The 27,928-nt window shown below is 43.5% G+C and overlaps 1 protein-coding gene across 3 annotated transcripts; it reads right to left on the bottom strand.

The window, feature by feature from the left end:
• Positions 1-7,600: 7,600 nt before the first annotated feature.
• Positions 7,601-10,883, bottom strand: POP4 (POP4 homolog, ribonuclease P/MRP subunit). 3 transcript variants are annotated; one of them, XM_057373175.1, is given in 7 exon segments: positions 7,604-8,176; positions 8,594-8,695; positions 8,877-8,938; positions 9,155-9,232; positions 9,840-10,063; positions 10,465-10,517; positions 10,837-10,877. In XM_057373175.1, coding segments are annotated over 7 exon segments (714 nt in total). In that variant the 5' UTR covers positions 10,844-10,877; the 3' UTR covers positions 7,604-7,988.
• Positions 10,884-27,928: the final 17,045 nt, after the last annotated feature.

Raw genomic sequence — 27,928 nt, 5'->3', positions numbered from 1 at the left:
ATGACTCTAAGGGTAAATCCTTCCATTGAGGAAATGAAAAGTGTGGTATTTTAGTCKTTGGAAATGTCTGGCTCAGTTTGGTTCTGTTTCCTGATTTCATTTTGACATGGTAGGCAATTCAGAAAATATATTTGCAGCGAGGAAAATGGAGTTGTTATGGAAACATCTGAGCGAGGCAGCTGACACGGGGTAAGGCAGGCACGGATTCGCTGCACACACAGACACTGAAACAGCAAGTTCATGTAAGGTAAGGGAGCAGTTTCCAGGCACTGTCTGCTCCATGGGTGGGATTTTCTGGCACAAGAGGGAAAAAAAAAACCACTTTAAAACTGTGAGCATGTGGCTCCATCTTCTGGTGCCAAAGCAAAGYGTGCTGCTCTGGGTATAGACAGAGGTGAGATTTCTGTCTCATTTTTTATGTTAGTTTCAACAAAAGCGACAACTAAACCAGCAGCGACGATAATAATAATAAATTAAAATACCTGTGYCCTAGAGCCAAGCTACAAATTATTAGCTTAGATCTCCTGAAACTACAAACCATTGTGCTGCATGGGAAGAAAACTGCCTTATGAAACATTCTCTTAGAGCTTTAGCCCCCAAATTGGCTCATCCTCTAAAGCAGACACTGCTCTTCTGCAGTGGAATTAGCGTTTGCTCGGAGTGGCTCTCCCAGGGGAGCTTCACACCCCCGTGGGTGCTGTCCCTGTCTCCTGCTCCTGGCTGCAGGATGCATCTCTTTGTTTCCCTTTACACCAACATCTTTGGCAAAGTAGCTGAAATTCATGATGCATCCTCACGGAAAAGCTGCCTGGTGGAAGGAGGAATGAGTGGCTCCTGGAGGTAGACTGCCAGAAGTCAAAAGGAAATAAAGCTGTTTTATTACTTCACCAAACAGTCAATGTTGTTACAGTGCATATTGCGCATGCTTAATCGAGCTTGATTACTCAATCTGTTYACCTTAATAACTCATTTTGGTTTAATCAGAAATAAGTCATTGCTCAAAACCAGGAGGTGTTATCATTTTCTGGTTAAACGTTGAGTTTTCTAAATAATCCTAAAGAACTTGCTTGTTGCTTTAGAAAAACACCCAACACAACAAATCAGAACAAAAGGTAATTATCTTGATGTGGTGCTGTCCTAAAGCTGTTGTTTGCAAGTCATTGAAGTTAGGATGCAAAATTAAAAATATGGACTCTGTGTTTTACTCATTTTACTTCTGTATACATGTGTAAGTATGTTGTTTTTATTTTTTTCCCCTGGATAATGAGCCTAGGATAAAAGGCTTATACAAATTATATGTATAAAGCATGAGTTTTCAGTCCAAACTACTTCATGGCTGAACTGTGACAGTGAAGGTGAGGGAATATAAATTTAATGGCCCTACTGCTCCTGCCCATGCTTGTGCCACTCTCACATCGCTCACACAAGTGAGGAGTTATTTGCATGCAGCATTTATCTGTGGGGAGGGTTGTGTGGAGTCCTTGGGWAGAGTGATTCATGTCAGTCCAGCTCCTGTGTGGCAGGGAATCATCACCAAAATCATTCCTAAAGTAAGCACCAGCCAAGACTCCCCAGCACAGCCTCAGCAGCAGGGCTCTGGGTCAAAACTCGAGTGGAACCAGCCTTTACTCTTCACTGTGGTGCTTTTAATGCCCTGCACAGAAGGAAGCATTTTAAAAGGTCACAAACTGTGCTGATAAAATACAAGTGCAACCTCCACAGATGGCATKTAGTGTTTCTAACCTGTCCCTGAAGCTGGGGTACATTGGACCTCCCCTTGGCACTACCTGAGGTTTTCTCTTAAGGCTGCCTCCAATTCCTACAATCTTTTCTTCCCCTCTCCCTGTATTTAATTTTCAGCTTCATCCTGTTGCACTGCTAATTCCAAGCTCTAATTCCTAGGGTCTGTGTCTCTCCATATCCGTGGATTATTCCAAAGGGATCTATTCTCCCTTCTGAAAGATGTCACAAGGGCAGCTCCTTTCACTGACACTACCAGTAAATAAATACTCAGAGCTCTTTTATTGGGAAGTACAAGCCCACAACAAATCCTGCCCGGAATGCATTTGATAAATCAGATCTTTTGCAGACATCTGGAGATTGCGTTTGCAAATCCCCAGCCAGCTTGTTTTGTAGTCATTGTTACCATAATTCAGGTTAATGTTGTTGCCACTTTTTACTTGCTAAAACACATGTGGTGCTTTATTGCAGGGGGAAAAAAAAAAAAGAAAAGTGGCTGCCTTGGAACAGAAGTTCTTTTAAAACCCTTCCTGAAAGTTTGCTGTTTGGAGAAACAAATGYCAAATCAAGTGTCCTATCTTTGAATTGCCATTCTGAAAATGCAAGCTGTGAAAAGAGATTATTTGGGTTCTGTGATGGKGAGAGTGTGAGAATCTAGATTGAGAATTATGTACCAATAGAGACCTAAAATAACAAGTGGAACAAGTAAACTTTTAGCTTTTCCTGTAAAGATTTGCTTAAAAAATAYGAGATCCCAAGTGACAGTGCTCATGCCAAGTTTTAAATCTCATTTGAATTTTTATAGCTGTTATAATCTCTGATAYACAACCTTGGAAATAGGGTCTCGTAACAGAAATGCCGAGTCCCCTGACTATTGTCTCACAAAAAAGAGCTGCTGTAATAGGCTGCAGTTCTGAGACAAGTTTGCAAGGCTGGCTTATGTCTGCATGCCATCATTCCAATGGCTCTAAGCTGGGCTCTTCACATTATTTGGGGTTATTTGTGTGTCTGTAATCAGGCAGTGTCAGCTTGCTAAGTACAACGGGCACAATCCACAAATCCACCCACGGAAATGGTGCCACAGGGAGAGGCTTGCACTTGGACGTGCTGTCAGCACAAGTAAAGAACAGCCTATTTTCTGTTTTGCCATCCTTATTCCTCTGTATTTCCGCAYAGAAGAAAGGGAAGTTCCCAAGGAGCCAAAAGGATTCCACATGCCAGTGCTCCTCTCCCTCTCATTATCATACGCTTGCAATCAAACTCTAATTTTTGAAATAAAAAACCTGCAGGATTCTTTATTGGGACTATTAAACCTTCAATCTTCATTATTTAGGACGGCTACTTACCTTTTACTCAATGAAGCCATAATGCAACTACTCCTATAAAAACTATCGAAATGGCTACTGTGGCAGTGAGTAGATTTTCCTCCGTGTAAAATAATCKTCTGTGAGTAAGACATAACTATCATTCACATTAATTAGGCAGCCATATAATGGGGTGTTCAATAGCTATTACATCATTTAAATTCTTCAGTGAGCACCTCAGCCACCCAAGAACTATCCARCTGAACATTTCTGAGTCCATAATTTTGAAATAATCCTGTGGAGGAAGAATATGCGTGGCAGAACGTTGCAGAAAATTTCACCGAGAAAAAAATTAATTTTATTCAGATTTATGGAATTATTTTAACATTTACAAGAAGTGCATAATCCTGTTCTTCCCTCCCTCCCAGAATAATGGTGCTATAAAGTGGAGTCTGTTTTGGGGCTGTACTGTGTGGGCACTGGGGAATGTCTGAGGTGTAGTCAGAGGCCAGGGATGGCAGTGGACACTCACACACACAACAAACATTTCCCTAAACATTGTTATAAACCCCGTCCCCAGAGCTGAGAGGCTCAGCTGAAAAGCCCTGACCCACTGAAAAGTGAATGCAGTCGTGTTTGAGATTTTGATTTTGAAATCTTTTGCCTTTAACAAGCATGGGAGCCCTTAAGCATTTATATTCAATTTTCATTATTGATTTGAAAATTTGGAGGTGAAGCCAAAGTCCTTTGATTTGAATATTATATCATTATATACTTTTTTCTCTTTTAAGGTTAGTTCCTCAGTCAAAAATATGTACATGTGCCATGAAAGTAGAAGCCTACCCTGAGAGTTGAAAGAAATAAGGCTGAATTTATTAACAAATACAGCAGGAAGAGGTTTCTATTAACAGGTCTGTATGCAGGTCTTTACCATGCTGTTCAGATGCCTATAGAAGGGGATGGTTAWTAGAAAATTGGTCTGAAAGTGCCTGAAAGTGTATGAAAATAACATGTTTTAAGTCTGGGTGGTTTGGCAATATGAGAATAGTTCCTAKCAGAATGAGAAAAAGGAATAGCCTAAAAATAGGCTGGGGAGTAGGGCAGGATAGACTCTAAAGAAAAGGCTGTGCCTTTTCCTATCAGTTACGTTATTTTAGCTAATTGTGTACCCATTTCCCCCTCTTTTTGATGGTTATAAGGTACTGTGCCTTATCTGACTGATAGCAGAAAGCAGCAGAGAGCTGTCTTAACAGCTTAATTCAGTATTGACTGTTGCTGGTTTCTCTGTAGTTTTCCATAATCCCTATCCAACAGGCAGAGCCTGCAGAGGGAGGTGTCCAAACCCATCTGTAGGCACTGTCAGGTGCTGTTTGTTCTGCAGCCCAGGAGGTTTGTGTTTGGCAGATGTAGCTGCTCCTCGCAGCAGCAGGGCCTCTATTTCATAGATTSTCTATTTGTCACCTTTGCTCATTGATTTAATTAAACCAGTGCACTGAGGGAAATTCTGCCTCACCAAAATAATACATTTTCATCACACAGGGTAGGGATAGTGACCTAGAACTGGAATTAGCACAGGAATGACAGAGTTAAGGAAGGGAAGCATGAAGCAAAAGCAGATCAAACCTCTGTGAAATTCCATGGAATCAGCTGTTGGTGTGTAATTTGACTTGGTATGTGGGACCATGGGCTGTAGCATGACAGGCTTGATTGGGTTTTAGTTTGTCTGACAGCAGGAATGAAGGTGAGCATTTGTTGTGGGGAATGGAACTGTTCTGGTAACAGGCTCAAAATCAGGTTTTGAGAAAATACYGCTGCTGTTTCCTGAAAGCATGGTCTGGATCAGAATTTTGTGCTCTSTCTCACACTTCTCTAAAACACTGGATGAACCAAATTTACAGAGTTAACATCAGCTACGTGGTGCTGTTATTTCAGTGATTTAATAGGAGTTTCTCAAAGAGAGTCACAGAAGGTTTTGGGGGTTTCCACTGTATTGCTATCTAATCCATCTTTTAGAGGGAGTCCCCCTCAAAGAGAATATTCTGTGTTTCCTTGGATGTAACTTGGCTTTTATTTCAAACATTTCCCACAATAAATTATTTTGAGGTTTCAAACAGGAATTATGGGATTTTTGTTTTTCTRTTCTTGCTTAAGTGTTCAAAATTCAGTAACTGGATTGCTTACAACTGTTTTTAGTTCATATTATTTATAAATATACATACACAGTAAGAGGAAAGCAGAGATGTGTGTAAGGTAGTGAGACATTGCTCAYTGCTGTTCATGATTCCCTGGTTAGTGGGAGTTTAGGTGTAAAATCATTACAGAAGACGTGTCTCTGCTGAGTGCAATCCAGAGCTGAACACATGAAGGACGAARCGTATTAGAGGCAGCTGTGATTAGTTCTCCAATTTTCCAATATTAAATCCATTAAGTATTTACTGTCTCAGCTAATGAGGAGATGGGGAATGGCCGTGAATGGGTGGGGGAGCTGCCATTTCCCAGTTTCTAAGGAAGTTCCTTGACAAGCACTGGGGAGTTTAACGTGTTTCAGGATCCCAGGCGGGATGGGGTTGGTTGATTTGCAGTGGTGGACACTGATCCCAGCTCTGCAGGGGTGGCTCAGCTCGAGTGAGTTACAGCCTGTCAGGAGCACCAGGAGGCATTGCAAAAAAATGCCTCTGCAGGTGATTTACCAGCTGCMGTGAAGGATCCTGAATGCTGGGCTGTTGTGCTCGTTATTCATCTGTCACCTCTCTGTGCCACTAGGCTGGGATTGCTTTGAGGAGCCCTCTGACATCTCCTGGGCACCCTTCACCGTAAATAACAACAGCCTTGCTCTTAGCAAGGCATTGCCAGGCAGCGTTTGCTTTGGTGGTCACTGAAACAGTTTAAAAACTGTTTTAAAAACAGTTTTAAGGACTGGAAGTGTCAGTAGCAATGGGAAGCTGTCTTGTGTTCATCTCCATGTCCATGTGGTAGAACATGTAATGTCCTTCACAGCACAATGATACATGATTGTGCCTAATTCCAATTTGTATGGCATCCCCATTAATGTCTCTTTAAGCCCTTCATTAAAGGCCCTTAATGTTAATTAACTGGACTATGCCAATAAAGTTCTATTAGCTTCCCCCAATTAATTTAATATAATAAGCATTTAACAGATGTCTTAATTAGGTGCTACATTGAAGGCTATGAGCAAAATTAAAACTAGGTCACTGTCTTGAAAGTTTCTGCTATGATTTATGGCTTCTGCAGCTTTGTTTGTTTTTCCTTCTGACCTCTTACAGGAAACCAAGCAATTTAATTTTAGAGAATGTTGAAAAGAGTAATGGGTGCAACATAAAATAACTTATGTGCAACAACTTAACACATATTGTTCTTACTTCACAGATAAAAATCCTCATTGGTGTAAATGACTATTTCTCCATATAAAATATCTGTCTCTAGCAAAAACAGTGTTTTCCCCATCTAAAGGGCAATACTTCCWATAATTGCAACAAAGATTTTTATTTCTGTACCAACTGCTTACATTTCCTTATCTCAAAGGATCTTTTTTGGAAAACCTTTATTGCCCACATTATGTCTTTATGCATTCAGTGATGGTGAGTGTGGTTTGTGTCTGAGGGTTTGTGATAGGGACATGCAGCTCTCCCATGACCTCTCCCAGCAACAGATCCAGAAAGGAAAGGGGAGCTTTGGAGTCCAGTAAAGTGTTTTTGTAGGACTGGGCTGGAGGTGATGATGAGTCCTGGCATTCTCCTGGCTCAGGTGCCCCGCAGTGCAGGTAAGAGCTCTGGCTGCCCTCCCAAGCTCAGTTACTCAGCTTTGGGGGTGATTATGTGAGGAAAAGCTGTGCTCTCTTAAAGAAATGAGCCTGGTTGACTACAAGTGCTTCGATGGTGACAGGGAAAAACTTTTCCTAGGTCTGAGTCTTTCATCTGATATTGAAATTGATTAAAAGCTTCTAAAAAATTACATTTGTAGCAAAACCGCCATAGAACCACTGTTATAACAGAAAAATGTTAAATGATCTAAATACAGGGGTCGCTTCCACCTCCCAAACACATAAAATCTGACTGGTCAATGAGAAATCGTAATCTGGGCAATAAAAAATAAAGTATACAGTAAAAAATACAAAAAGGGCTGATGCTACATGAGGCACAATTGCTCTGTGGACAGAGCTTAAATATTCGTAAGGCAATTCTGTGGGTAATTGAAATACAAGATTGAATGGGGGTCACTTCCATCTCTGAATTTCTAGCTTCAGGTGCTTCCCTCTTTCGTGCTGTGCTGTGTTCCCTGCACTGTGCCATGGCAATGCAYAGGGAACAGAGCAGATATGTCTCTATTTACTCACACAGACACATCTGACCAAACCTGAAAACAGCAGGGTGTCAGAGAGCACTGGGGAGCAGACAGCTCTTAGGGCTGCATGACAGGATGGAATGTTCACATTACACACACATGGGATCTGTAACAGTGCCAAGCACAGCAAGGAGATACTCCAGGTAAGTAAAACCTGTCAGCTCAAACTGTTTACCTGCACGTGCCTGCAGCAGRCAAAGGTGCTGATGTTGGTCAGGAACAAAGATTATAAAGAGCAGCTGTCACCACCTGCACTCTCACTGCCAGCATAAAACAGGCAGCTAAAGCCCAATTTATACAGAAGGCAACAATAGTATTTATTACAGAGTTACAAGATATAATTTTCACTGTACAAATTTACAATTAGAAACTAAAATAGAAGATAGTTAATACTAACCATGTAACTTTATTAAAAGCCAGAACATTATATACAAATTACAAAACAGATACAACCAATTTCAACAGTCTGAGAGACTGCTTAAAGACAGCAGATACTGCTTATTCTTCAGTAAGAAGAAATGCTTTATGAATATTTCACATGGCTGTTGCTTTTCCAATCTGCCAGAAAATCTTCTCTTTGAACTACAGGAARACAGCAGACATTTCTGTGAATGCTTCTGACTTTCCATAAAATYATAAGTCAATAGTTCCTTTCAACTTGAATTTTTTTGCAGATCGCTCACTTGCTCTGAGCAAGAACTTGCTTCCATAGATGTAGGAAATGAATCCATCAAGCTCCAAGCTAAATACGTTGTTGAGCTTGGGAACAACTGAAAATGCAAAAAGACACAAACTGACCAAAGTGGGCTAATGTAAATCCCTGTTATGAAAATATACTGACATTATTCACCTGTACATTTGAGCTTCGCCGCATTTCAAAGTTTTTATGCTTTGGCAAAAGAAAAATAACCCAGACCTCCAAATTTAGCTGGAGTTACCAAAGTTAGTGCTCCTGCAGTAGCATATAGTTAAGTGTTGAATTTTTTTAAAACTGCTCATTTCTAATGAGATGTCTTTTAGGTAAGGTACCGGGCTGTTGGGTGGTAAGTGACTTCAGCCACTCCATGCAAAGAACCAAAAGCACTGGTATAAACAAATGTACTCAGAGGTGCAAAACRAATAGTGTGTTGAAGAATCTTTTCAATCATTCAAGTCATGAAGAGAACTGAAACAAAAGTGTTACATACCTTTTAACTTGTCCTCTTTAGTGATAATTTTGAAAACATGTTTAAATTCCTGTAGAATGATTCCTGTTATCCCGACATAAGAGGGGCACTTCGATTTTGTAACTGAAAGAACAGAAATACATATTAGAAAATTTCAGATGTACTTTATTTGCTCTTCTTCTGTTGCCTCAGCTGTGTAATTCTAGAATTAGCAATGCTGAAACGAATTTAAAAATAAGCACCTGAACTACAGGGGCATCTACTTAACTTCAGGTGATGTTATAAAAGCAAACAAACAGAATACCTGTAACAAGAGCTCCATGGAGATCAGCTTTTAGCAGCTTGCCCTGAATCATATGGGGCTGCCTTGAARAAGAGAGTGGGATTAGAGAGGAAGAAAAAAAATCATATGAACTGTCAGGCTTAGAAAAGGTGACCATGACTACTATAATCATGGTCAAGGTTTACAGAAATAATACTGTATCCTTATCAATTAACTACAGTTTCAAGCAGTAACTCAAAACTGCAAGTATCTACTATATAAAAACCTAAAACCACTACATTTAAAATATGTCAACATACGCATCGGGTTTGAGTCCATGGCACAGGTCCCTGATGTACTGTTTCCAGAGCTCATGGAGTGGGAGGAAGATGGCATATCTGCAATAAAAAAAAGTATTAAAAACTAACCCATTGGCTGATAACTGAAGTAATCTGCATATCCACAGATGGATATAAGTTACATAACCTGCATAAGTTACCTAACCTCCTAAGTTACCCTGCAAGGTGACTGACTCCAAAACCAGCTGTGTTACTTTATGAAACAAACATGAAATATGYTCCTATCAACCAAAGCAGTGATGTGTTTTGGAGAGTTATGCTATGCCRAAGACCGAAGATATTTTATCTCCCTGCTTGTTTTTGCTCTCTTTGCAAAGCAGGGGCTTCATTCAACATGCACCACTTGAGGGACCTTATGCAAAATTTTGACTCTGGTCACAGACAATCAACTTTAAAAACTGAAACCAGAGTGACTGTGTTTGGATTTGATTTCCTGTCATCTTTAGGTATACAAAATGAAATAAACAGAAATGAATCCTGTCCCTGTACAGACAAAAGAACTCTTTTCTCACGGTGAAATGCCACAAGTAGCGTCTCAGACTAACTTTACATACCGAAAGGTTCCTATCCTATGCATGTGCTGCTGCTTTTACATACTTTTGATGTACTTCCTCTTTACTACACAGAGAAAGCATTTAAATGTTACCTTTGCTGTTCAGGTTCAATTTCAAACAGACGCARCTCTCTCCTCTGCTTGGCAGTAAAACCTTTTGTCTTCTTCCTCTTTTGCTTGACCTTTTTTTTGGCATAATGCTCAAGAACTACWGCCTTCCTAGTTAACATATCCTGGATAGCTTCATCTTTCATTTTGGGCATGCTGCGCTTCAGGAAGGCATGTACAAATGTCTTGGCTTTTTCTGAGTCCTGGGGCTAAACACATGTGAAAGGACACAGTAATTTTAATTAAACTAGAACTTGCTACTGATCAGTATTTTTATCAAGATGTCAAAATCTTCATTAGAATGGGAGATCTTCCCGTCAACACCAATGGAGGGGGATGTTCCCAGGGCTGAAGAGCCTGCATGCAGTGCCGAGCATGGGCACATCCCGGCCCTCGGGTCCATCCCAGTGATGGACTCATGTGTCCGTTTGGGAGGAAAAACCCATTTTTACATTATATGTAAACGGCACGTTCCGAGAAAGACTTACAGGGGAAACCAGGGGCGCGACCCACCCCGTCCCTTCAGTGCCTAGCGGGGTTAATAAAACCGTGTAAGGGAGGCAATCCCAGGAAAYTCCCGGGGCGCTCGGGGCCCGGGGCTGGTCCGTACCTGCAGCCGCAGCTCCCCGSTCTCCTCGGGCGGCAGCGGGCGGTACAGCTGCCCTGCAAGGCACGGCGGGCCGGGGTCAGCCGGGGCGGGGGTCAGCCCCATGCCGCACCCTCCACCGCCACCGCCGCCCGCCCTCCACCGCTCTCCCCTCAGCCCTCTCTGTCCCCTCCTCTCCCCCTCGTCCCTCTCCCTCCATAGCTCTCTCTCCACTCTCCCGCACCCCGCACCGTCCGTCCTTCTCCCCTGTCCACTCACCCTGACCACTCACTGTCCGTCCCTTTCCCCTGTCCCTATCCCCCCTCTCCCCAACCCTCTCTCTACTCTCCCCCTATCTCCTCTCTCCTCTCTCTCCCCTCCGCCCGTTCCTCTCACCCTCCATGGCGTGGCGGCGTTCCCGGCGCGTGCCGATGACGTCAGCGCGCGCATGCGCAGAGCGGCGCTCCGGGCTGGCCACAAGGGGGCGCTGCCGCCCGCGGAACCCGGCGGGATCCCGTGAGGGGAACTGCTACCATAATGTGGTTATTATTTATTGTACTGATAAACTCTCTGAGCTGGGAGGCACTGAGCAGCAGGTATTTCACTTACTATCATGGGCGAGTTTCTTTTTCAAAGGTCCTGTCCTGTCAGTCATACCTTCTGTAACACAGGCCAGCTCATTTGTGTCTCCGTGCTCACGGACACAGGCAGTGCAGTCTGTTGTTGCACTATTGATGTGTTCGTGTCCTTCCCGCAGTAACAGCACAGTCTGCACACTCGTGATTAACAGCTTGGACACGTCAATCCTCACTTCTCTCTCTCCCTGCAGTCATTCCCCTCACAGATGCTGGGATAAACATTTCCACCTTTCCATGCTGCAGTCTCCTCACCTCCCACTTTTGTTGCCTCGTTTGTTCTGGGGATCTCCTTCCCCCTCAGGGTTTGCCAGTGTGCAGCTGCTGCCCAGGCTGTGGGGCCATGGCAGGCACAGTGCTCTCTGCCCTTACCAAAGCTCCTGCCACCCCACCTGTCATGGTAGGAGAGAGAAGTTTTTCCATGTCTTATCCTGGCTGCCACTGCAGGCAGTGTCTGGCTCTGTTCTCAGCAGTTAACAGGGTGTCAGATCTGTTCCTGGATCTGCACATCCAGCAACATGAGATCTTTGATTAAATCAGCCCCTATGTTTCTAGCAATCAAGGTAAAACATAAGAAGATGCCWCTAGCTGTGAGGTTTACATGCTCCAACATATCAGGGCCTTTTTCCTCCCAGGACAGGACAAAGTCCTGCTCTCTTATAACACAGAATATCTTGAAATCAGAGTGGCMAGTTCCTTTTCCTTGCTAGTCCAGTCCATACTCCTGCAGTCCTCTGCTCATGCATGATTGTTCTCCAAATTCAGAAGAGATTTATATTCTTGTCACATGGTGATATTGGCATAGCAGATAATTAAGCACTGCTTGGTAAAGGATATTTGGGGAGGGAGTTGAGGCAGAGTGTAGGAAAGATGATGATTTTGTTGAGTGCTGCAGTGGGGCACAAAGGTACTAAAGTATCCCTAACAGGGAATGAAATAGTGGATCTCTCTGGGTGTGTGTAACGGAGGCAGGGCCTGTCTCTGCAGAGTATTAAGCATGAACAGCAGCTGGTTTGTAACACAGACCTCCTGGCATTACCTAAAGTACATTACCACAGCAAGTGGATCTCTTGGTTTTACAAAGCATGGACTCCTTGAGTTGTCATTGCGACTACCAGAAGATCAATTTTCATGAATGGAGTACCAGGATAAGCGCTATGGGTCTTTAGGGCCATATGAGTGCTCCTTCGCTRGATTTATGCTGCAATTCTTAGGGCACTTCAGGGATTAATAGTCAAATCAGTGTTGGCAGTGCTGGTGTTGTAAATCCAATGATCCAGGCTAAACTGGTGCCTGGGGAAACCAGTCTCTTCCAGCAGCTCTACATCTTCATTTCCTGATTTATCTTCAGATATAAGGGAGGGAGTGAGATCAGCGTGTTAGTGTGTGTCCCAGCAAGAAGACTCTGCGTCAGGAGTCAAGACTCACATCAAATAAACATGAAAAAGAATAGGTGAAGAAACTAAGAAACCAGAGAATAGGAAAAGGCAGTTTGTAGATAAGAAAAAGAAGGCTCAGGGAAATGAAGAAAGACAGGTAAGATGTGAATATAAAGTGATGTGGAAATATACCAACAAAAGTGTAAAGCATGTTTCAAGATGTGCAGAACCTGTCTTAGTATCTTAGAGTTTTTGAAGCTTTTTACTTTGAGTAAATCACCTTGGAATAGATTTGTAGTGATAAAATTCTTTGGTATGCATTATTAATACCATGTTATAGGTGCCAACATTAGCATTTCTTATCCAGTTTAATCTATTAACTGGCCTTATTTATTGCACTCCAAAAATAATAATAAATGCCCCCACCTACGCACACTTCCTCCATGAACACAACCTTCCTGTCTTCCCTAGGGGAGGATATTGCTGTACCTTTTAGGGCTGCTGAACTGCAGGGATGGGCAAGAATCAGTGTGCAGGCCAGGCTGGGGAGCAGCAGAGTCCTGGGAGAKCTGGGTGGCTGTGGAGCAATTACAGAATGAGCTTTATGGTGACAGTCACACAAGGCTAAAGCTTGAGCAGTGGGGTGACCAAAGACAGTAATTAATGCCATTTGCATGACACAAGAATAGCAGAATTTTAAAAAAAGAGTRATTATGAACTGAAGCGAGTGATGAGCGTGAAGTTAAGTGGTGTGTGCAAAAAGTCACTGGGCTGTAATCACTGTTACACTTTTGCTGACTGTCAGTGATGCAGGAAATAAATACTGTAATTCTCTAGAAGGACTGTCTCAGCAAGCGCTTGAGCCCTCAAGATCAATACAGTTTATTCCTCTTGTCCAAATTGTATTAGCAGCTGAATTTGGTCCCTCRGGATATCTATGCTGGTGAAAATAATTTCCATTTTAAGCCTTCAGATCTTATTTCCTCTATCCAGATAACACAATTTCCACTCAGTTCCCACAGCTGTGCTGAAGCAGTGTCCATCCAGTTTGTGTCAGCCCTGCCACCACACYCCACCACCTCCTGCCTGTGGCTGGCCTTGGCATCCTGCTCCTGACATTGCCTTTGGGCCTGGAGGGAGCTCTGTGTCAGTGCTTTTGRGGCCCCTTGGCTGACCATACCCAAAACACCTGTTCTCTGCCAGCACTGGCTGTGCAGGCAGGGCCTTTCCTGGGAGCCAGTACTCAAGGTTTCCTGAAAAAGCCTTTCTAGGAAAAGGTCATGTCTGGGAGTGGTGGGTAGATGGGCAGGGTAAGAACTGCTCTCCAGCCCGGTGGGTACACAGACTGATTGACATGAGTAGCCTGAATTTTCGTCTCATGTCAGTGTAGGTTTGCTAGAGGGAGGTTTGCCATATTTGTGTGTGTAAGCCCAAGCTCTTGCATTAGAGGCTTGGTTGACTGATTTTAGATTGCTGTGTCTGACTGATGAGAATCATCCTTCAAATGTTTCTTTTCCATATATTTTTCATTAATTTTCTGCTTTATCAGTTCACCCTTAACTCATGGTTTGTCATCGTGTACTGCCCCCGCCCCAAGCTGATAAGCTGTCCTTCCCAGCGGAAGGTTCATTATTTCCTCRCAGTCCTGGCTCCTTCTCATCTCGAATTGCAGCTGCCGCTTCAGGGCACAGACAAAAGACYGGCTTGTCTGTGCCTGACAGAAACAAGAAAGCGCTCGGAAACATAGTCCAAATAGATCTCAGTGGCACAGAAATCAGAAACAAATAATAGTCCAAAAATGTTTTCAGAAAATCCAAACGATTTAAAAGCCGTTTTTTTAAAAACCAAACAGGTTTTTGGCAGGCTGTGCCCTGTCCCCACAGCTGCTCACACTAGAGGGCAGCCCGAGACTGTCTGTACACTGCTGTTGGAAATCAGCTCACTGTTTCAGAGTAAAAAAAATATGTAAAACAAAGGTTACAAATTGTTTCCTCTTTTGGAAAAAACGTGCCTGTTTGCAGTTTGGTTTAGCGCACAGGACTGCAGTTTCCCCAAACACTGACCTCTTCTGCATCACAGTAACATTTATCAGTGAGAAGAGGATTTTGAAGGAATTCAATTTCACCACAAGTTAAGGAGGCCACTTTTTAAAACCAGTATATTCTTATACCAAAATAAGAAGCTATATCCGTCTTTAAACTATTTCAAATACGGGCAACCCTAGAATAACTGGAAATAACTACTGCAATCTGCAACTACCCAGCCTTGCCTCACAGAGCAGCACTAAAATAGCAACATTTGCTCCCCAGAACACTAACAAGCAGTCAGAAAAACTGAGGCTTTGGCAGCTGACATTTGGTTTCCCTGCATGCTGGGATCACATATGATCCAAACACACATCAGCATGACAGGCACCACTTCTGCTCCCGAACAGCTTGTATTTACTAATTAATACCAGCATTCAGCATTCATATATTATTCCATGACAGTGTCTCACAGTCATTATTTTTGTTATGCTTTGAGTCTCATTTAGATATTGTTGAATATTTTGTTTTAAAAYTTAATTAACATTGGCTCATATGGATAGGGATGTATGATGCAAAAATGAGTATTAAGTATAATAAATTAGAAAGCAGTGATAGTCATTGGACCTGTAGCAGATTGACTAGTTTAATGTATTTCATTTGGTTTTGGTTAAACTACATGAAATTAACATAATTCATTAAAATTTGAAAATAATGCAGGCTTATTGAAAACAAAAGCTGTATATTAAACTAATTTGTGCTTCACTGAAGCATCTTTTGCTGTGTTTGCTAGGAGGTGCTTGAGTCAGAGGCAGAGGGAGGGCACCCTGCAGCTCAGGGGGCTCTGGCTGGGAGCATGGGCACTGCCCCTGACACTCCGACCCACGAGGGAGCAGGAGGCTCCAGCCACGCAGAACAGTGTCCACAGCAAAGCACAGCCACCTCCTGCACAGCTTCCAGCCAGCAGGTGCTTCCTGCCAAACAGGCAGCGTGCCTGGAGTTACAACTGCTGTCAAATCCCAAGAAAGCTGAGAAGGTTCATTAATTGAACAGATACAAATTTCTCATTTTTCCTCTGTAATGAGGTGTCTTTCTCAAAGGCATCACTCAGCAGAGCCCTGTTCCTGCCAGTGTCTTTGGAAGCAGCGTGCTGAGGCTGGCAGGAGTGAGCCATTGCTTTTAGCAAAGCAGATCGGCTTGTGCACCTCCAAAGGATGTGGTTGCTGAGTGCACACGGGAAGGGCTCCTCTGCACCGCACAGCTTCAGATCCTGCTGGTTTGAACATGTCTGTCACAGCACGCCAGCTCTTCAGAGTCCTGCCCAGGGGACCTGTGTGTCTCAGGTATGTAACCCAGAGATAAAGCAGTGGGAACTATCTRTCTGCTGAAGCTGGGCTGAATGAACCTCATTTCCACAGTCAGTGCCTCAACTAGCAGGGTCCTGAGCTGCTGCCTGAGGCAATCTGAGAGGGAGCTGTGCTCCCTTCAGTTATAGAGTGGTGCATACTCACACAGGGTTCTGATAACCCTTAACACTGCCTGGGACTATGCTGGTAATGCATGGAGGCAGCACACTTTTAAAATGTTCCTTGCATCTATATTTTATCAACCAATTCTAGAGATATCAGTGAYTGTATAAAATGTGACCCAAACCATCAAGAAGAATTCAGCTAAATCCCCCTCACTGGACTGCATGGAGGGCACTGAGCTGTGCTCAGGACTCTCTCCGCTTTTCCACTTGAAGTTTTCATCCATGGGAGTGTGAAAAGCAGTCACAGCATCTGAGGGCTTGGACTCCCACTGCAGGCAGTGGTCAGCTGCTTGCACAGAGCTGGCAATGAGGCTTTCAGGTCCCTGTGTGTAATCCCATTTCTTCAGAACTGCCGGAGTGTGGGGCASTGTGGGGGTTAACACTGAAGAACTTCTTTGATAATTGAAAAAAAAAAAAAAAAGCCCATCCAAAGCTAACCAAAATAACCCCCTGTTTGAGGTTGGTGCTCTAGTAAGTGCCTTTTAAAGAAACAATAACCTGGTGCAATAGAAAAATATTCTGTCCCTCTCTTCAGTAGAAATCTGATAAACCACAGAGAGAGGCAGGTGTCCAAGGAGATAAAAGTAATAAATGTGGCTGCAGTTCTGGAGTGAGTTAGCCTGTCAGGCTGGTAATTAAATGAAAGCCCTCTCAGGAAATGCTGGAAGCTAATAGATATACATGGAGATGCCAATTAATTTGCCTCAGCAATATATGTTAATTTTAGCATGGGATTAATTTATACATTTTGCAGTGGGAYGAAATGGCAAGGGTGGGAGGGGGAGAGCTTTCATCCTGCCAGTGATTWTTTCAGGTGGTAGAGATTACTGAGCACCTTATCCTTGTTAAAAACAGAACAGCATGTGAAAATGGGAGAGAGAAAATGTTTAATTTAAATACATTCTCTAAACAGAATTAAGTAATCACAGGCTTATACCTGACCCAAAGCACACTTGCAGACAGCTGCCAGGGGCTCCTCAGCTTTGCCACAGCTCAATAAGTACAGAGCCCTAGTTAGCAGGTAGCTCGAGTYGCTCTGTGTTGCTGTGGTTTAAAGGATTTCTGAGAGTTACATGAGTGTGAAATGAGGAGTGCTGCAGGGGTGGATCCTGCTATAGGAAGAACAGAGGTATTTGGGACTACAGTAAGCTCAAGGATGGATGCTTTGGCAAGTACACAGAGAAGCTGCTGGAAAGGACAGGCTTGTATGTAAACACACACTCGTAATCACTGAGAGGGCTGGTAATCTCAGCAGAGCTGGTAATCACCAACAGAGCTGCGTGTGCCATGCAGGCTCGGGGCAGTRGACAAGTTACTGCTCAGGACCTCGTCAGTGGCACACACTGGCCATGGAGCTGCCCAGCTCCTTCTGGTTTGTGRTCATTGTGTTCTGGAAGAAAACAACTACCTCTGAAACCAGGCACACACCGAAGTGGGGAGATGTTCTCCTGCAGTGGAAGGCAGTGAGAGGGCCATGACCCCGCTGTGTGCTCAGGAGGTGGGTGTTTGTGGGTTACTGTCCCTCTCTAAGGTCGTTTTGGAACCTTGCATCACTTCAGTTCATTTGTCCCAGGCACTGAGCTCTCATGTGACATCCCTGCAGCTCTCAGGTGCACAGCTGCCTGCATTAGAGCACAGACATGCTGCTCCCAGTGCTCACTCGGGCCCGTGGTGTGTCCAGAGCTGACGGTGTCTGCCAGGACCCTCCACTGCTGGCAGTGCCAGGTGCTGCTGGGGACACAAAATGAGGCCCTGATTTACAAGGCTAAGTGCGGCATTAGGGGTTTGACTACGGGTATTTCAGCGCTGAAACACACACTGCAGCACAGCAGGCTTCTTTCTRAAAAAAGCCCTCTGATCTGTAAAATTATCAGCATTGAGGCAGCAGAAGCAAAGCAGATTTTCYGTTATTTTCTTCTGCCTTAGAGGAGGAATACTCTCTTGCCCTTCAGTGTGATTACAGCCCATTTACCAACACTTCCTTTTTTTTGAATTTCAGACCTACRTTTTGGAAGGGTCACAAGGAAGAAGTGTTTCTTTTCAGAGCCTGGAGCAGTCAGCACAAGGGTAAAGTTTATTTAACAAAAAGAATAATTCCAGCTGAATACATATTATGAAATTACAGGTCCATTTAAAGCAAAATAGAAATGGTTGTGGGTCAGGGTCAGGGGAGGAAGATAATGACATCTGCTGCAAAGTGCATCCAACAACTGTCTTCAGATTCTAAAGTTTTTTAATAGGATGCTTTTTCTTTTCTTTGTGTAATTATGCAAAATAATAGAACTAAAAAAAAAAATGCTGAAAGCAAGGTCAAGGCTTGCTCAGGGATTGCAAGTAGAGGCATTATAAGTGGTGTCTCAAACTCTGACTGATTTCAGAGCTATAGCTCTGTCCTTCCAGGATGGAGGTCTGTGTTCTTCCTTCCTGCACACATGTCCCTAAGGGATGTCCTCCCTGCATGGCTGGCCAGGGCAGGACCCTGAGGAAGTGTAATCTCCATGAGTGCTGGCCCTGGCTGCACACTCCTTGCTTTACAGCCATTGCCCTGATCCTACAGAAGTCCCTTTGATCCCTTTTTTTTCCAGACTGCAGCTGTCAAAATCCACACTGCATGAGAAAGAGGGTTGTTACCCACTTTTGATAATGCTACTTTTAATTTGCTYCTGGTGCTCTTGCTACACAGCCTGGCTGCTGTGTCTCCTCTGAGGCACTGCTGTAGTGTCCTGCTCCTGCTCCAAGGGCTCTCCGTGTTTCCATAACACCCAGAGGTGAGCTGGGAACAAAGCCAGGATTGTCCTGGATATCCTACCAGCATCAGTCCTGTGTGTTTGCCTGGGTGAGCTGTGGGAGACACGGAGGAGTCAGGAGAGCTCTCACATCATTACAGGAGGGGCTTCCATGCCAGGCTCAATGAAGCCCTCCCCATCATCTGAGGAGTGACTTCCAGGGATTTTAAGGGACTGTGGGGCATGTCTTAGTGTGTCTTTGTCTTGACACCACTAAATCATACTGAACCCTTCCAAAACCCTGGCTTTTAGACATATGTTTTTTGTTGTCCTCTTGTTGTGAACTAAAACAACAAAAAAAAGGTAGAAATAAYGATTTCCCTCATTGTCTTGCATGTAAAAATACCGAACTCCACAGCTGAGACATTTTTGGTGCCCACACAGATATACAGAGTCAGTACTGGAGGYAGAAAACAGGGATGATCCAGTTGCCAGTGTAGATACATTCCCTGCAACTCAGATTCTGCTCTCTCTGGGAAGCACCAAGAAATGTCCCATCTTTGAACAGAGGTGATAACTGAGCAAAGCAGCTGGAGCCCTCRTTCTCCTTCAGTGTGGGAGGAGGCGTTTCCAGAGCCTGGTGCATCTCCAGGTGTGGCACAACAGCTCTGCTCCCAGGTCCTGCAGCTGCCATGAGCTGTGCTTTAAAACCAGCTGAGCCTCCCACATGGCAGTGTGATTTACTAAACCACTAAGATATTGGGTCAGCCTTGTAAATCATTTTAATTATTTCACTAAACAGGTTGTGGAAATAGATCAATAGAAAATATGGCATTTAGGCTTACAGTGCTGCACATTCATTATGGGAAAGGAATTATATTAACTGATTTAGGAGCTAATAATAACTGAAAATAACAATTTAATGGAAGCTTTCCAATCCTGCACTTTCAAAGCAGGATACAGCTATACGCAGTCTACTCATTTTAATCTCAGTCAAGTATACAGAGCAATCTTTTGACTCTCAGAGAAATGTCAGTCAAGTACAAGTACTTGCAGACTTTCAGCATCCCATAAATTACATTATAATAAAACCAAAACAAAGAAACTGTCAACAACCATTTTTACATACTGGCAGGGTCATACAAACCAGGCGCATGAAAAATAAGAAAATATATTGCAATCTAACAAARTGAAAGGGTTGCACAGCAGGGCCTATTTTCCACTTGCGATTTGTATTTCTGTGAGACCATGGTTTGTGCTGCTGAGTTTGAAGGACACATCTCTCTCTAAAATATTGGGGTTTTATCTCAATCATCTAAATATTCAATACATGCTATATGTATGTGAATATACACGATAGAAATGTGATTTATATATGTAAGGAGACAGGGAGGAAAACAAATCAGAAAAACCTAATCTCTCCTGTGCAGCAAAAGCCAGGTCTCACCATTCAGTAGCTGGGGTCAGCATTGCTCTATTACAATTATTTTACTGTTGCTGAACTTAATTTGGTATGCTGTGTCCTGGTTTTCTTAATGCATGCATGACAATCACCTGTGCTGCTAAAATATTTCCTCCTGAAATAAGCTGTACACTGTGGGTCTTTAATGCCTTATTGGCCACCGGGTAACTGCTGAACCCAGCAGCAGGACTGTGGGCAGAATTGAGCTKCAATCAGATAGTGTCCCTGTGTCAGGCTGGTTTGAAAGCCTGCAGCCTCCTGATAGGCAGTTGTCACACCAGCTATCTCCACTCTGCTTTGCAGGCAGGGTTAAGCTTTTCTTTARGCCTTCAGGCTAGATAGCTTTGGAAAGATGCACTTCATCACACCTCAATTAGCTAGGGATGCATGACAAAAAAGCGTTATCAGTTTGTTTAGGTGGGAAAACACCTTATTTTGCTTCTTGGTTCAGCACGTGAAGAAAAAACACACCCTTTTTCCCCACCTAGAAAAGCTTGTTTTAGAGYAGAGTAAAACTTTGAGCTGTGTCGAATCATGCTGCTCTTAATTATTCACCTGTGTCCTTGAGCTCCATCCGGCTGTTTTGGGAATGCTAAGTGTTGCTAAAATAAAAATAAATGGCTTCAGCATGACCGCAGAACTTGCTGAGCACATTCCCGGTGCAGGCCGGGCAGCACGTGTGGCTCCTCCTGAGCCCCCAGGGCAGGTGAGATTGTTTCCCCAGGTAAATGGTCCCCAGGGCTTCCCACTCTGCCTCCCCCTTTCACCATTTTGCAGTTGCACTCTCGGCTGTAAATAACAAACTGGACGGATGTTTTTCCCAAGCCTGCAAATGCCAGCAGTAACAGATGAGCAYTGAATGAAGGCTAACTTGCTGGGTGAACACATGGCATTTCCATGGCCCTGAACGTGAGCAGGGCTTTCTCTCATGCTGCTGTGCTCCAAAAATCCTGCAGTGGTAAGGTTTGAATTACCCGGGGTAATGATCCTAAACTGGGTTGACTTTTCCATGCRCATTTACAAGCAAGTTGACAAACACTTTCTGAACCCCGCAAAACTTCTCACATTTGCTTCTGAGATAGTTTTCTTTAGTGAAATGCTTTGCTCTAGCACAAGTATTGTAAGACCTCTCTGGTCACTAAATAATTAACWCAGGTTCATAAAAGGGAGTTTATGTTCTTAAAAAATATTGTAAAAAGTTCAACTACTCACATCTGACACTGTGGTAAGCTGGATAGAAGCACTGGTGGGTCCTCAGTTTCAGTCTTCCTCTCTTGTTAAACCCTGCTTGCTTCTTAAGAGAATGAAATGCCAGGGTTATTAATTATTAAAGGATGTCATAAGGAGTCTGGCTGCRTGGTTCTTGGCTAGCTTGGGTGCAAAGTCATTATCAGTGACTTAACCATAAATGGAGGTTCATTSTAACCAGGATTGCAATTAGCACCTTGCTGTGCATTTAACTAACTTGAGACTTTCATACCACTATACTATAAAAGTTGAAATTATATCCAGACACTCTGTAAATGGATTACACTATTATCATTATTTGTAGTACTGAATGATTGTACTTTTACTGTCTTGCACCAAATTAGCATAAATGAATAACAAACACAAGTGTATGTGGTAAAGACCATAAAGTAACTGATGTTTCCTTAATCAGACTGTAAATTTTCATTGTTTCATTTGATTTTGTTGCCTTTATCTTCTCTTGTGGACTCTGTCAAGTGCTGCCTTCCCCTCAGGGTAAGAGGKGTCACTGACAGACAAGGTTCAGCCTGGATCATCACTCAGTACAGTTATTCCTTGGCCTGACATGGATTTAGATGTGCACACTGAGTCTTTGGAGGTTTATCAACATTCCCACGCAAGTGCAGCTCCAGAGCTCACGCACTGCTTGGCTCAGAGTGAGCCACACTGGGTGGGCACTGCTGGCTTCCCAGGGCAGTGGGAATTCAGTATAGCACTGAGGGGTGTTTTAGCAGCATCCTAATTCCTGTCAGAGACACAGGATGACTTCATCTAGGGATAACAAGCTTTGCAATCTTGAGGCACTTGAGGGTCCCTTCAGGAAGCAATGAGTGGCCTTCCCTTGTGCTCCCAGTGCCCCTGCCTGCTCAGAGCAGGGGAGCAGCAGTGGCTGTCCTGTCAGAGCAATGTGAGGCTGAGCTGTGCAATGGGACACTGGGCAAGAGCTTCCCTGAGCTGCACTGGCCGTTTAGTTCTCAGATCCTTGGCTAAGATCTGGCCAAGCTGCTGATCTCTGGTACCAGCCACCACCACGATGCTCTTGGGAGRGAAGGATGAGGCAAAGCCAAGAGGGAGGCAGAGTGCTGGCACTGACCTTCCTCACACGCAGCCTAAGAGCACAGACACTCTCCCTGTGGGCTGGTGACACATCTGTAAAACTGCAAAGACAGTTGGTTAATGACATACTGACAGGTATCTGTCACTTGGATCAACTCTGACAGCCCTGGAAGCGCTGAAATGCAACCGGCCAGAACAGCGAGTAAATAAATTACAGCACAGACTTTAAAAAGAGGCTCTGCCTTGGGAATTCAGAGCTAAATCTCATGTTTAACATACACCATTAATATAGACGGACTCTATTGAAAAAAAAATAAAATTAAAAGCTATTATAAAAACACAATACTTGGAAATCAGAAGTACACTACTAATTTTTTGCAAAACAGTTGACTTTGATTGTCAGCCTAAACATCAACACCTGCCTAGGTACTATGTCGAACACCCTAAAACCCAGAATGAGTCACAATACTCACTGGATTGTCAGAACAACTTAAAAGCCTGAAAAATATTTAATAATGAAGAATTCCTATTTTAGTTTATTAAAAGGAATTAATTACTTCAGATTTCCAAGCAAAATGACAAGAAAATAAAAAAATAAGAGCCGATTTTATGTGGTCATCTGTTTTTTTCATCCTGTATAATACTCCCAAMGATTTAACCTTTTGCTTCCTATTTCAAGGATAATACTGACACAGAGGTGAATTAAAGTTTCTGAGAAATCTGGTAATGGAATAAAAAAAAAAAGTAACACCCCCTTTCCCATCTACCCCAGAGAAAATACCAAACATTTCCTATTGGAAAAGTATAATCTTCAATTGAGCTGAAAACATTTTTTAATTATATGTGAAGATCTTGGTGATTTAGTTTATATTACACTACAGATAATTTTCCATATGAGATTTAAGAAACAGTTCAATAATAACAGGAAAGGAAATCTATATGCAACAAATAGGGAAATCCATTAACTAACTCTACATCACAGTCCTCTTTGATTCAACTCTTAATGTAACTGTGTTTTACTTGGAATGCCCATAATTGCTATAATTAGAAGGCAGGCAGTCACCAGAGGAGAAACAGAAGATTTCAATCCACTCATTGGCATTARCACAGACCTCTGAAAAAAGCCACCTAGTTCAGTGCTACATTTTGGATTGTCATTGTTGCAGATCTGAAACACGTATTATCCCTGACGGGTTTAATTTATGGTATTATCCATTTCTGCTCAGCAGAGGTTGCTGGGTTTTATAAACATGGTTTAAACTGAGCAACAAACCCCCACCCCACCCTCCCTCCTTCTTCCCCGTCCCTGTCACACACAGCTGCTGCTGCTCTGGGGCAGGACACGTTGATGCAGGGGTCCTTCACAGCCTGCCTTGCTGGGATTCTTCAGCCTTCATCTTGCTCCCTTTAAGAGGTGTTAATTTTCCTTGGAATCATTGTAGCTGCTCCTACATGAACAAAACCCAAGCCTGGTCCCCATGTGCCCACAGTGAAGCCCCTGGCTGCCCAACAGCCCCCACTGCAGCACTGCACAGAAATGCCACAAAAGCCCAGAAACAGAAGAAAAATACCAGCCCCCCCCCCCGCTTTACTGTGCTGTAGGTGGATGTTTTACCATCCACACGCTCTCTTTATCCCTCAGCAGCAGTAATTCGCACAGGTTGGTATTTTAGTGCTCTCCCGTGGCTTTCAGCGCTGCTTTTCCCTGTCCTGGAGGCACAGAGCCCCGGGTGATGCAGGGGGTGTCCCACAACTCACAAGGCTGCAGGGCAGAGCTCTCCCCCTGCCCAGTGACACCAGCCAGACACGCGCTTGCTGCACATTAATATTCTCACAACAACCCCCCTCCAATCAGTCTTTGCTAAAAGCATTAATTAAGACTTTAACATTTCTGATCCCATCAATTTTCTGTTCTCTTCTTATTAAATAGATGTACTAGGGGAGTTTGAATAATAACTGCCCAAAGTTTGGGGATAATGAATAAATGAACTTTGCCAGCCTCTGGCTAAGCATGAAATTTGCTGTGGAGTAACAAATGCAATGGAGGCAGCTCATACATTAACCAGCCTAGTTTTGACACACAAGTTTGGGAGCACATTATTTACTTACTTACTAATTCTAAGCAAGACTAGGCTCCAAAATGTTTTATGCAGGAAATGACAAATGACATGTTGAGACAGTCTTCTGCACTCTCCATCTTAGCGTGAAGCTGCTCACTCACCCATCTTCCCTTCAGTGGGTCTGGCCCTCTTGCCATGCACAGCGAGGCTTTCAGTGCTGCAGGCTCCATTTTCCTCGGGAACTTTGCCAGAAAAGGAGCACACCACAAACTAGGTAATTTTGTTTTTTACTCACTAGGTCTTGGCACTTTGAAGGTCACCTGTGTGCTATCAAACTACTTTTGTTCCATGTATTTTTACATGTGCATGGCTCCAGCAGCAGCTCTGTTACCCAGCTGTAAATCCATACGTTTTTGTGGAAATCCATTAACTCGTAGTGAATTTATGGCAGTATAACTGTGAGCGAGCTGCAGCTGATGGCGCAGACTGGAAATATTACAAGGAAAAGTGCAAAGTTCTATTGATTTTCTCTCAGGAAAAATGTGTGTTTCCTTATGATTATATTACAGATGACTCAGCTCTGGCCCCCAACAGCCATCCCTCACGTTTCCCATGCTGGCTGTGCCAGGAGCCTGTGCTGTCCCCAGTGCAGGGACCCGGGGCTGCCTCCCAGGCACACCCGCCCCACCAGCGGTGCTGGGGACTTTGTGCCCGCCTCCGTGTGGCACTGCAGGAGCCACRCCACCCTCCCACAGCTCTGCGGCCCAGGCACTTACTCCTAATCGATTCTGACAGCAGACACCACGAGGAATGCTGAGATTTATGAAAGAGCAAGATTTGCCACTAGCCTCTGTCCATTAAGGGTACGGCAAAACCTCRCTTTGCCCTTTGTAAATACAATCAGCACAAGTGAGGCAGTTGCCCTTTTCAGAAGAAAGAGCACTCTCAAAGGACGCATGTTTTAGCAAAAGTTCTCCATGCACTCACAAGCAATAAGACTCCAAATTCCTTACAATTTGTCTTCAAATATTTCTCATTCCTTTAAGTGCTTTTTAAAGACTAAACACTGTACTGAAAGCTGCAGTCTCCTCTTTAGCCAGTTATTTCCCCTGCATTACAGGACTATGGAGCCAATTTTAGGCTTTGTATTTAACAAAAAAAAAAGGTGCCCTGAATGTGAAAACCATGGCCCCAAAACCCGAAGGACTCATTTTTCACATTTTAAAGGCTGAAATACAGTGAAGATGAAGGTAAAGCCAGGTTATCTTGGCAATCTGCTCACTTGTTGAAGTTATCCTGACTGCTGGAATAATTTCTCTACCTATGTGCAGGTCTTCACTGAAAAGAAAAGATGCCTGTTACTCTTGCTAGAAGAGATTTTTCATCAAACCTTCAGGTTATTGTTTAGTATTTCTGAAGTTTTATGCTAAATTGAAATATAGGAATTGCTATTCCTACTGTGGCACACTTAATTCTGATCTGAAAAAGGATAAGTTATTTTTAGTTGCAGATTTAATATTTTTTCACCTTTAATGTGATTRAAGTCTAAAAGACCTTGATAATTCTAGTCCTGTCACTGCACACAAAATTTGCTGCCACATCCCTTTGCAGGTAACAGGCTAGAAAAGGAAGGGAAGGACAAACTGAAGATGATTGATAGATTTCCTCCAAACCACACAGTCTGCAATTCAAGATACAATGTACTCCATAAGTGATGAAACACAGTATCAGAGCAAAGCAGATGTGTGTTTACTTGGAGACCAGCTGGGGTAGGGCTGAAGTTGAAAAAGAAGCATAMCAACTCCTAGATAGATGTGCTTCACTGCTTCAAGTGCAAGCTATTTATTTAGATCAATATAGGCAGATTTTCTTCTTCCTCCTGCAGAAAAGTTTTAGTTCTCTCCCTCAAAAGGAAGATGAGGCCCTGAGAAATCTTCCTGCCCGTGAGTAAACAASAGGAGTGATGAAGTGCTGGCCAGAGGACCCCCAGGCCAAACACAGGCAATTCTCACTTGCATGAYCAGCCCTTGGTGGAAGGGCTGGAGCTCTCCTGACATTGCAGACTCCACACACCCCTCTGCTGGAGCAACTGTCCTTGAGCAAACTCCCAGAGAGGAACGATGGCATTACTTTAGCCATGGTCTAACATGCCGATTTTTTCCACCTATCTTTTGCTTCCGGCTTTAACAGCCCTCCTGTGTACTCATGGAAGCCAAGGACTGTGTTCTTCAGCATCCCATGCTTTGATGCACTTCCAGGCTTGCAGCAACCACCTCCTCTGAGTTCTTCCAACGGGCAGTTCGGCTTTTTGTGGGATGATTATGGATTGTTCCCCAATCCACAGGATCCTACAGCTGACAGTAAGAGGATGAACATTATTGCARTATTTTACCACCTTTGGATCCCCATGGTGAGTCTGCCCCCATACAAGAGGCTCTAATTACCATATTGCAGTAGCATGGATCAAACATCAATGTGCTTTGGTGTAAACCCAGTGAGTGCAAGAGGCACRAATCCCTGGCTCTCACTGGCAGCCCTGGAAAAAGGAAATCCTGACCATGTGAGAAAATGACAATCCCTTTATGGCCTCCTAGGAAAGGACTCGAGTATGAGGTKAGGCAGTGGCGTGCCACATTTGCTCTGCAGCTCCTGCTGCCACTGAGCTGTCACTCCACCTTTCCAACAAGGAAGCACCTCTCTAAAATGCTCTATAAAAGGGTAAGAGTCATAGTCAGATATCAGAAATTTTAAGGTCCTTCACTAAATTCAGCTAATGAAGATTGTGTTTCTTAACAAAGTCATCTATTGGCTCACCTGAAAAACAAGCATTTTGGAACAGAAAAATAACTGCTCTATTTGCTGTAAAAAAGCTTGATCAGAGAAAGCTCACCTGGATAAGGAAAGTGACACAATTATGCATTTTAAAAAATCTGAATATATTCTAAACAAATCTTGAAACTAAGGAAAACAACATACCAGGCTGATTTATTTTTTATTTTCATTTTCCACTGCTTGATTCATCCTTTCTTCAGAGARGCCTGGGGCATTACATTGAATGCCACACACTGTCTCACTGTCCATCTACCAGATCTTGCCTTGACTGCCCAGAGATAACCAAGGAAAAGRCAGCTGCAGCCTGGCTGCCTGCACRTTCTGCTGTGGGCTTTGCCATCAGGTGAGGGTGTCTGAAAAATAATTGATTTCAATTTTACTTCCTTTGTGCCGCATCTTCCCTCAAGTCTCTGTGTTGTGACAAGGTAGGGAACACAYGCAGCCATCAGAAGCCTTCTCAGGGACATTCAGGACACAGGGAAAGGCACACACATCTGTAAAAACTTTATTTCAAAATCTTTTTATTCAACTGTTA

This window comes from Malurus melanocephalus, unplaced genomic scaffold, assembly GCF_030028575.1.
Source record: "Malurus melanocephalus ecotype Western Australia unplaced genomic scaffold, MMel_1.1 scaffold_188, whole genome shotgun sequence".
NCBI lineage: Eukaryota > Metazoa > Chordata > Aves > Passeriformes > Maluridae > Malurus > Malurus melanocephalus.
This window is presented reverse-complemented; position numbering and strand designations above follow the sequence as displayed.